The sequence below is a fragment of the Limulus polyphemus genome, unplaced genomic scaffold (genome assembly GCF_000517525.1).
Source record: "Limulus polyphemus unplaced genomic scaffold, Limulus_polyphemus-2.1.2 Scaffold1214, whole genome shotgun sequence".
In the NCBI taxonomy this organism is placed as follows: Eukaryota; Metazoa; Arthropoda; class Merostomata; order Xiphosura; family Limulidae; genus Limulus; species Limulus polyphemus.
The window spans coordinates 178,806-190,311 of record NW_013666824.1 but is presented as its reverse complement, the minus strand read 5'-3'; the positions used below and the strand labels follow the sequence as shown (position 1 = coordinate 190,311).

At 29.3% G+C, this 11,506-nt stretch overlaps 1 protein-coding gene across 1 annotated transcript in view; it reads right to left on the bottom strand.

Annotated features, from left to right (window-relative positions):
• Positions 1-11,506, bottom strand: part of LOC106462632 (dihydrolipoyllysine-residue succinyltransferase component of 2-oxoglutarate dehydrogenase complex, mitochondrial-like) — an 86,446-nt gene that overhangs the window by 44,887 nt on the left and 30,053 nt on the right. Inside the window, exons 4-6 of the mRNA XM_022389950.1 lie at positions 11,029-11,096; positions 6,924-6,998; positions 6,146-6,201 (exon numbers count right to left, since the gene is read on the bottom strand). Coding sequence (XP_022245658.1) covers positions 6,146-6,201; positions 6,924-6,998; positions 11,029-11,096 — 199 coding nt within the window. The remainder of the gene's footprint in view (positions 1-6,145; positions 6,202-6,923; positions 6,999-11,028; positions 11,097-11,506) is intronic.

Sequence of the window (11,506 nt, the reverse complement as noted above, 5' to 3'; positions counted from 1 at the left end):
AAAATGGAAACTGTTTTGTTTTGATATAGAAGTTGTTCTGGGTTTTTCATTAAAAAAACGTGACATTGATTTCCTGACGATCTAATGTATGGAAGATCTTAAAAGTTTAAACACCAAATTACGTACTTAACTAACTTGGTTAAGCCACAAGCTTTATTTAATTTCTGTAGTGCATTATTGGTATATAGAAGACATATTATTACTACTAGAAATAATTGACTTTAAAACAACAAAATGTTGTTTTTATTTAACTAAACACTTGATGTTTTGCTTTACAGCTTCTTCAGGAGCGTTCGCTAAAACACAGATCAAAACTAACAGTACAAAGCTTAACACAAAGTACAAAACAAACAAACTTATTGAAAAATATTACTAGTCATAAATAATAATACTGCTAAGCACCCAATTAGTGTAGGAAACTTCTGTATTGAGGAATTTTGCTTTCCTTAAGATTAAAAGGCATAAGTATAATTATATTTAAAGTTTTTGAGGTTTTTTTAATACAGTGCTGGACACTTATAACAAAAATTAATGTGAATTGCTAAATCACTATTCTCTTACTTTAGTGGTACTCTTGAGTCACTGATTTCATACACTTTATCCGCTTTAATTTCTTCTTCCTCATTTTTCAGTAGCATTTACAGTCACAGCTGACTGATTTTACTTTTTATTCTCAAGCCACACTGTTGCCATTGTCCAAGTCCTCACCTTGGAGAAAGCGATGAAGATTATAACACAGTAACATATTTAATGTTTAGTCCCCTTTTTAAGCCAGGTTGTTAGGGCACTTGACTTGCAATCTCATGGTCACGAGATCGGATCCACATCCCCTCAACCATGCTCGCCCTTTCAGCCATGAAGGCATTATAATGTGATGACCAATCTCACTAGTCATTGGTAAAAGAATAGCCCAAGAGCTGGCAGTGGGTGGTGATGACTAGCTGCCTTCTCTCTAGTCTTTCACTGCTAAATTAGGGACAGCTAGTGCAGATAGCCCTCATGTAGCTTTGTGTGAAATTCAAACCAAACCTTTTTGAAGGTGGTTTTGTTCTTATGTTATTAAATGCCTCCTAGTTACATTTGTAAATAGATGCAGAAAGTGGTAAGCTTGATACTTGCATACTTGTAACAACTTTAGGAAAAACCTTATCCCCCACAAACCTTTTCCACAGTAATAAAAAGTGCACTGTTAGTCTGACTTCCATTAAACTTCTTCATGAAAAAAGCACTAGGTCCATGCTGAGGATATGTTCAGTTGCCTGTATAACTATATTCATGGTGTCGGTCTGCCCAACTTCCTCCATGTCTTAAACTTCAAAACATAAATGTTAGACTAAATAGCTTAAATCTCATAACATTATATATTTATTATTTTTATTATATTGATCTTTCAACCGTGCTTGGCCTACAAAACAGAAGGTACAATGACATGGCTAATGTGTACTCATGTTACCCAATCAAATAACATAACACTGACCTTTGGTTTGTACAAAGTAACTTGCCTAAATAGATTATTGATATTTTGAAATAAGTTCTTAAACATATTTTTCCCAAAACATAGAAAAGTAAATAAAGAAGTAATGCAAACAATTATCTCTTCTAGTTACGACCTTTGTACTTGGTTGCTGCTTGACGTAAGTTGCTAAGCCTTTAAAAATTTTGCATGTGAAGGATATGAAACTTTTTTTTTTAGGTTTGACATATAAATCTGAATAACTAAAAAATCATATATTATTACATTAATACCATAGAATTCCACTATAATTTATAAAGCTTAGTAACTAAGATGTATTTTAGTCTAAAAAGATATGAAATTTCGAGCAGACTAAAGACACACTCTACCTCATTGAAATATTGGTTCAAAAGAAAGAAATGATGCCAAGTCTGCTAAAATAGCTGAGAAAGCCAGTAGGGGGATATTCTGAGCTGCTGATTGGTTATTCATGTCAAATATAGAAGTAAGTGTAATATAAGAAAGCATTTCCAAAAATGGAAAAAGGTGGGCAGGATGCCACTGTGTTTGATTTATTACATGAGCAATATATTGGCAAATTGAAAAGAGGCTCATATTTTATATTCTATCTTGTCAATATAGGTAATTTGAGTTTTTAATTTGTTCAAAACTATAGACTTAGTATTTTTGACTTCACAAACGTCTAATTTGAACCAGTGCTGCATTCAGTATACCATGACACATAAAAATCTATGTTTATCTGTTTTTTTTTATATTTGCCCTTAAAATAAGAAATTTAGTAATATATAGTATTAAAATTGGAATTATAATCTACAGTTTGATACCAAACTTACTAACATAAATTCATGAAATTGTAGTTCAATAAAATTTTGAATGTGAGTCAACAAACGAGATGACATAGCCTTTCACCCATGACCTGTCTCGAAAGGTTTAATAGCCAACAGGGTCAAGTGTGAAATGTTTGCAACTATCATATAAGTTACTTTTTTTAAAGATTCATATTTTATAAGAGTCCAAAACAGTAAATGACATGGCCTTTCACCCGTGACCTGTCTCAAATGGGTTAATAGCAAGATTAATACATCTTATAGAAGTCCAAAATAGTAAATTTTTTGTTTTAATATTTTAATTTAGACTTAATTTCTTGTTTTTAGGTTGTAAGTTTCTAGAATATTCTGTAGACCTAGTGCATAATGTATAAACAAATTATTTTAGAGTTGTAACTGTATTTTACTTTAGAACTTTTAAGGTCAATCATCTTATTTCTCAAATATAGGGGAAGCTTTCAAACAAAGGAGGGGGGGTGTTAACTCAAAGTTGTGTTTGGTTACACAATTGGAGTATGTTCAAGAGGACTAGAAAATGAGTGGCTCCACCACCACTATAGGGATTGGTTACATGTTCCAGCTTGGTAATTAGTGGAATTAGTTAATTTATTAACTGTCTAGTCCATTGATTGATTACACTCAAATAACCAATTCTTCTCAAGAGATGGCTAAACAAAACAACTTATAATGCTACAAATCAGGTTTCTGTACCCATGGTGGGCACAGCACAGCTAGTCAACTGTATAACTTTGTGCTTAACAAGAAACAAACACAATGTCAATATTTCAATGGCTGTATAGTTGGAATAACTGAAAACAGGAATAATTGGAAACATTAGTTATTTTCATAACCTTTAATTAGTCAATTATTTTACAGGACACTAATTGATGTAATCGATGCTCATAGATAATTGATTATATCAATTAAGCAAATTAATCACCCAGCTCTATAGCACATATGAGTCAGACTTACAAGAAAGAGTCAGTAACATAAAAGCTGAACTACCTCACAATGGAGTGCACAGTTAAATCTGTTACTGTGCTCAATATCACAGGCACTTATTAAGTAACAGTTACCAAGTGCTTTCAAAAGAGCATTTAAACACAGCCATTGTAGATCCATGGGTTACCATCTTTATCCATAATCACAAAGCATGATAGTTGATAAGTTTCCAGCAGCAAATGAATGTAGCATTAAAATGAATATTGCATGTTAAAGCAGAATATGAAGCTAATAATAATAATAATAAAAGATCCTGCTTATGTTGTTTTTATCTTCAAGAAGATAAAGTAGCACTATGAAGATATTTTGTGAAAATTATCTTTGTCAACAGCAAAATATCAATGCTTGATGATGATATTTTTCAGTCACAAGGACTTATTTTGATCTGTTCAACTATCAGCAAACATAATGGGTCTAAAGTACAGTGTTATAATTTATGTTCATTCTAGAATGAAAGAGGCATAATTTATATTTATTTCCTAATTTCTTATGGTGGTTGCGAGATTGGCCAAATCTGTCGAACTTGTACAGAGATTAATTACTGAAAATAACAGATAAAAAATATAGTTTTTCTTATGAAATGTTTGATAACTATCTCGACATTATAAAAGATTTCGCATGTGGAATTTCAAACTTTTTAGATGCATAAAAGTATTTTTAATCTTAAAATTAATATTATTTTGCTTGATAGATAGGCAACATGAGAAAAGAAAAAATAGACTTGAAAAAAACATTGCTTTATAAACCTTAAGACTTAATAAACAAAATTGATATTTTGCTTATGAAAGCATTGTAATGTTTACTGATAATCTGTGAAATTTTGTTAACATTTGATTACTAATTTAAAAGTTATAGCATGAAAACTATAACAAGCACAAAATGGTTATGAGGTCAGTCCCAGGGACTGAGCCCATCTTCTGAAAGAGTTAAACAGAACAACAAAATGGAATTGTAATATGAAACTATGAGAAAAACATAGTTATTTTATGTATACTGTGGGTTTTCAACTTGTATATTTCAACCACGATGATTAAAAATTAATATTGAGCTGTTGCTTAAAAAAATACTAAAGATTTACTTTTTCTTACTCTTTCAAATTGGAAGTTACTCAATAATTAATTTGTTCATTTTCCACATAACAGTTCCTGAAATGAAAAAGACCATGTATACATGATGAGTTTTTGTAATTCATTCTAATGTTATACATGTGTAGATTTGGTAAAGGTACTGGTTTTGTAGATAACTTATAACCCCAACAAAGAATGGAGTAATTTCAATGTTTTGTTTCTACAGATAATTTTCAACTTTAAGTTTAAATATGGCATTCTTAAAGTGCTTAGTGACGGCAAAGCTCAGAAATATGAAAACACAACAAAAGGCATGTACAGAAAACAGTCACATGCTAACTGAATACAAATTTTAACCTTAAATACATACTGAAAAAAAGGCAGAGAAATTTATCTATTTTAAAACTTTATATTGAAGTGTAGAAACTTTTGCATGGTAAGTGTTTAAACAACTTAGTTAAAAATATATTACCATGAAAAATGTATTGAAATAAAAGCTTTTGATATTAAAATAGCATCAATTGGTCATTGTGGAAGCTTCTTGTTGAACTGCAATTGCCGTTTAAATATGATTAAAAGAAAATAAACTTCTAGATTAATGTTAATATATCCTAATTGACTATTTTAATTAAATAAATCAAAACTCCATTACAATAAATTATATATATAATGTAAAAATGGGGCACATGAGTGAAACTAGTATATAAGCTACTCATGTACTACTTTGCAAATTGTATATTAGGCCTGACAAAAATTAAACTAATTTGTTTAGTCATGTTTATTCATTATGCATTACTTTATTCTATCATTTGTAAAAATTAGAAGATATATATGAAAAGAAATATTACCTTAAGATAATTAAAAGTTACTTCAAGCAGTACATTCAAAGCTACTATTTTATTTACTATACAGTACACAATATTTTCACATTTAAAAATTGTCTCTGTAGAAAATCAGAACAAGTAGTTTACACTGGATTAGTATGCAAAAAAGACTTTGATAATTTATATCTTGCTAATAAGTTTGCAAATTTTTGTGAAACAACAATACAGATATCTTTCAAAATTAGCATTTCAAAATACACACATCAAACTATTTATCACAGCAATATCTATATGGATGTGTTTTAATGCTCAATACACTGTAGTCACATTACAAACACCATTTTAAATGAGTAAATAAGTAAATTTAATGACACTGAGATTGCAATCACTCGCAAATTATGAATGTGTGACAAATCTCGAATGGAATAAAAAATTCTGGAAATTAGTAGAAGGCATTTATAATTTGCAGAACAATTGGAATTTTCCAGTCAAATCAAAACATTTCCATGTTCAAGAGTTAAATTATGTTAATGTATGTATGTAGCTGATAACTTGCAAATTTTAAATACACTTGCCTGTTGTAACTGAAACCTAATTTATTGCTATATTTTTTTCATTACAAAAAAACAAAAACAGACTAGTTCAGTCAAAAAACAAACCAGGCTAATTATGTAGATGAAATTTGTATACAGAAGTATTATGTGAATAACTTGTACTCTAAATGTAGATAGTAAAATTTTGCATTTTGAACTTTTCTGCATGTGTATAATTGTAAAATTTAAGTGAAAAATGTTGCAAGAAAACATTTTAGGCTACAACTTTTCACTACAGAACATTAAATATTCTTTTAATATGAAACAATTTTTTTACCAAATCATTATACATAATTAAATAATTACAAGTTTGATACACACAATTCAGAGATAAAGCTTTGAAAAAAAAAATTCTCACCTTGTCAGTTTCCACTTCACCTAACACATCATCTTCAGCTACTACATCTCCCACCGCTGAAAATAAAAATCTTACAAGACTCAATTTCAAAAAATGAAGTTATATGAATACCACCCAGTCTTGACCATTATAAGTTACCTCACTAGAAAGTAATGCTTAGTATACCATAGTTTTATTTGGAGCATAGTAACAGCATAAACTGTACAAAATGTATACATTCATCAACTTATAAATTCAAAAAACATCAGAAGTTAAATTAAAATTGTTATGACTACTGTGCTTCATCAAAAAGTATATTCTTCTTGAAAGAAAAAACACAAACTATTGTCCATATGTATAATAAGTAAACCATAAGAGTTTGAAGTTATTTTCAGCAAAAGAGAACCAATAAGGAGAGATAATAATTTTATTAATACCCAAATGATCTTAGCAAAGTTTCTTCCAAAATAATTTATTTTTTCTAAAATGAGATGCTTCAACTCTTTCTTTATCCTGTAAGTAGTTTATATTATGAATTTAAAACATGCTTGTATATCAGAATAAGATGTTTTATTCAAAGCCATCAAGGCGTGTACTCATAACGTTTCATCCCAAAACAATCACAACACTTTCTCGTGTCAAAATCACAGAATCATCTTATGACTTATCAAGTACTTGTTCTGTACTTCTTATATAATGTCTGGTTTTATTTTAATATTAGCAGCAGTTTCACTGGACACTTGAGCTACTACACTGATTTATTATTCAGTGTCCTTTATGCATTTCTAATTACTCATACCTTTATCCCATCTCATGTCACCTTCACTGATAGACTCAGCCAGTTGAGGAACAGTAACTGTTCTAATCTCATCACCTATTAAAATGTAAAATAGATTTAAAAATTACAGTTAGAAACTGTAAATTTTTACATTATTACTTAAGAATATATAGATAAAATAAAATGCTTTAACCTCCAGCAACAGTCATTGTCTCTGTTATTTGGTAATATAAAAATTAAAAAGTTAAACTGATGGCTGAGTAATGTTAAGCATGTTTGTTTTCCGATAACACAGGAAAAGTCTATTGAGGAAAATAATACTTCCGTTTCATTAGTCAGACAAATATATTTTGTAATCTTGATGATCACTTATAACAAAACTGTCTAACAACTTTGCAAGTGGTGAAATGAGAGTTCTTAAGATTGTTATATTATTTGTTACATTGAGCTTAATGAAAAACTAAATCAAGAAATTGATCAATATGCAAAATATACTCTCATTCTGAAGTGATCCAAGTTCAAATGCACCACACCAATGAACACCACAATGAGTGTTCATACTATATAAACAGCTGTTTTACATCCCACTTATTAAAATATTCCTAATGAATATTAAGATTTTGAATACACATGATTTGCTCTATTATTTTGAATACAAATAATTCATCTTAGAAAAAGACCATGTGCTATACTCAAGGTTTATATAAACATCCAAATTCTGTTTTCTGACTTATAAAACCAGTTAAATATTATTATTTTTACTGGAAATTCATTAACAACAATTAGAACTTGTAATATAAAAACTAAATAAAAAATATCTTTTAATACTAGAAATAAACAACCTTAAAACACCCAATTTGTTATTTTTCTTTAATTGAATACACAGTGTTTCACTTTACAGCTTTTTCAGGTGCATTCTACTAAAACGTAAGTCGTCATTTCGGTTCCACAGTCCTTGGTAATGCAAAAGTATTCTTATTTCTAATTTTTTTGTCCAAATTAACAAAGGGATAACATGCAAAACATTAATGTGATTCAAATTTGTAAATAACTTATGCTGAATCTTTAAAAATTAACTTACATTGGAAAACTTTAATATTTTATTTATTTGATTATTTTTATCCAACCTGTTAACAATTAGTTTTTCTTTAATTTATAAAATTTGTTCATTTGATTTTCTAATATAGTCTCATCAATTTCTCCATGAAAAAATAGAATACAACCTTACTTTGACTTACATATTCTGGCAAAAAGTTTATCACAAACTGATGTATATAAATATACACTTACTATTTTTTCTTATAATATTATTTCTAAAAAAGAAAGCATTTGTACATTACTTTAATCACAATTACATATAAAAGCAGGTATATTAGTTAGAATAAAAAAAAGGTTAAAACAAAAAATACAATTTCTATTTTGCTTCAAAGAATGTTGTTCTTTTTTCATACAAGTACTAGTTTTATAGATTCTTATTACCAAAGATAGTTACAACAATTGCTTACTACACCTAAATTATTCATACCAGCAGAAACGGCACCCTATGGGCCACTTTTTTTGTGCTAGTAATTACTAATCGTTGAAAAAAATTTAGAAAAAGTAGAACATTTTCTAAAAAAGGATTTTTCTGGGAAGTACTGTACAGGACAAGTGTTCAGAATGTACTGATATAAACTGTAATGTTTTTATGTATTAAAAGTGGTACCCTTTATTGTAAAAATAACAGATATTTTTAAGAACTCCATTTTTTTAGTACTATAATTACAAATTATATCAATAAAGATATAATCAAATCCTCACAAACAGCCTAGTGAAAATCATAATATTCTTGTGTGGAAAGTACTTTTATTTAAATATCTGTTCTATGATAAAGTAAATGGTTGTTGCACATACCATAATTATTTTTCTGTCTGAATCTCGAATATCCAGGGTGTATAATTTTTTATGTTGTTTGTGTGCCATTGAATAGATGGCACCACATTGTATATATTATTTTGGACACATATATAGAAAGATACACATATACAAACTACGTCCATTATAGTAAGATAAAAAAACTCATTTCATTATTAAACTGGAAGATACTAGTAGTGCGAATAAAACCAAATGATCTTCTGACTATTTTGCAGGTATTTATTCCCAAATTCAGATCTATTGTTGCAGTATTATCTCATGACCACATTGCAAAATGTGATTTTTGCCAGTACAATTAATTGTAAAAAAATAATGGCATAATCACAAAATGTTAATCAAGATGTTACTATCAGTCACACATCCTTCTCCATCCTTTAACCTTCCTCTTCAATTCCTAGTATCTTCTTCCTTCTTTCAGCTCACTTAGCAGCTGAATCTTCTTCCTTCTAAGACCTCTCTAACCTTTATGATGCGATAAGCAGATATATCCACTTTGGCATTTATAGCCATTTGATGTGACAAGCAGATTTACCCCACGGCTTCACAAAGACTTGTCCTTCTACTGCAACAAGCGGGAATAACCTCATGTTTTTGAAAGCTTTGCCACACCTATGTTGTGCTGCCCTCTGTGAGCAACACTGCAAATAGTGGATGTGTTTACATATGCTCAGCAGTCAGCTCACGTGGTAAGCAGCTCTGTGATTCAAGGTAAATTTTACTCATTTATTACCATTTTTATACGATATACCTTACATATATATTCAGTATTACACTATCTATCATCTGATATACTAATACAAGTCAGAGGTTTTGTATTGAGGTGGTAAAACGAATGTACAAGTCAGTGTTCTTAATTTTTCAATCGTATTTTCTATTCAGCATTTGTGTGTATATAAGGGAATTGTTGTGCCAGATATAGAAAACATATCATCTCAATTTGATATAGAAAAAGAACTAGAAAAGATCAAATTCCTAATTTCATTTTTGGTGGATAATTGACGCTTTTCGGGAACCAGCCCAAAATGTAATTATGCACAAAATTTCTTTTCATTTTCCCAAACAAACTTCTTTTCTCTTGCACCATTTCTATTACTTCTTCATTCATATATTTTTCTGTCCAATTGATTTTCTAATTTCTTTGCCAAACCAACATTCCAAAACTTTTTAATCTTCTGATGTCATCTTTCCTCAAAGTCCATGTTTGTCACCAAACTCCAAAAACATTTTATTCAATCTCTTCAGTTTTCTGTCCAATTGTTTTCTTAAAATATTCTTTCTAAATACTTATCTTTCTTCTGAAATTCTTGATCTTATTTATTTGGAGCATTTTCCATATTGTGTTCTAATACTCCCCAAATAACAAAACTGTTCTTCCTCATCTAATTGTTGTCCTTCTACATAATGTTCATCCATCCTTCTACTTTTTATTTCTTCTTGAAAACCTCATCACTTTTGTTTTGTTTACCTTGACCTTCATTCCTAACTCCTTTACTTTTCATTCACTTTTTCTATCAAAATGAGGCCCATATTATCTGGTATTCAATAAATTGTATCCTTAGAGTTGCACAAGTGTTAGGTATTCTATCAATTAATTTCTGCTTTGAGCTCAACAATTGTTGATTATGAGTTACCAGTCACAATGCAATATGCTGAAACAAAAGTGATATACTGCAGTCAATCAAGGCTGCTTGTTGCAATACACCCACATAAAGCCCCTTCAACAAAACTTCTCAAATAGATAATTGTACTAATTTTAATAAGATCCATGAATTATTCATAAAAAAATGAAGAAATCACTAAATAGCAAAAAAGTCATTAAAATCAGTTGAAAGCAATAACTTACTAACTGGTGAAAAAAATCAAACGGTAGCTAGAGTGACTTAACACTATTATTTTCATAACCTAATCCACACAGCCCAAATCTAGTGTCATACTGTTAAAACAGTCACAATGTACAAATCTAGTGTCCCAGTGTTAAAACTTGCACTGCACAAATCTAATGTCATAGCATTAAAAGAGTAATAATGTACTAATATAGTATTACTTAAAACCAGTGTTAATGAATAGTGTGACAACTATACAAAATCAAATCACATATGTACTTGTTGCTACAGATGCTCACATTCCCTTAGTTCATACATGGTTTAAAATGTGTATTATTCTAAGCACTATTTAATTAACTATAAACAAATGTAATAGAAGGATTACTTACGTACTAAATTTGTTGTTCTAATTCCTCTGCTACTAACTGGTGCTTGGAACCTCAGATGAGATACACAGCTAAAAATAAAAATAAAGCAAAAATTATTTAGCACAATTACAGTCTGTTTGTTTTTATTGAACCAGTCTATTTTCATCTTATTTTTCTTTTGACTGAAACAATCAGTTATTTTATTATTTTTGTTAAGTTAGTTTTATTTTTCGGAAGTACCTGAGCTTCATAACAATGGAAATTTTATAAGCTTGAAACATGAAATTAAATTTGAAGAACCTACGTATTTTTTTGGAAAACAATATCTTTCACTAGAGAACTGTTCTACACACAAGATTCTTATTCTCTCACTTTATAGATTTGTATAATTAAACAGTCCTAATTGTGACTGGATTCTTATTCTCTCACTTTATAGATTTGTAAAATTAAACAGTCCTAGTTGTGACTGGATTCTTATTCTCTCACTTTATAGATTTGT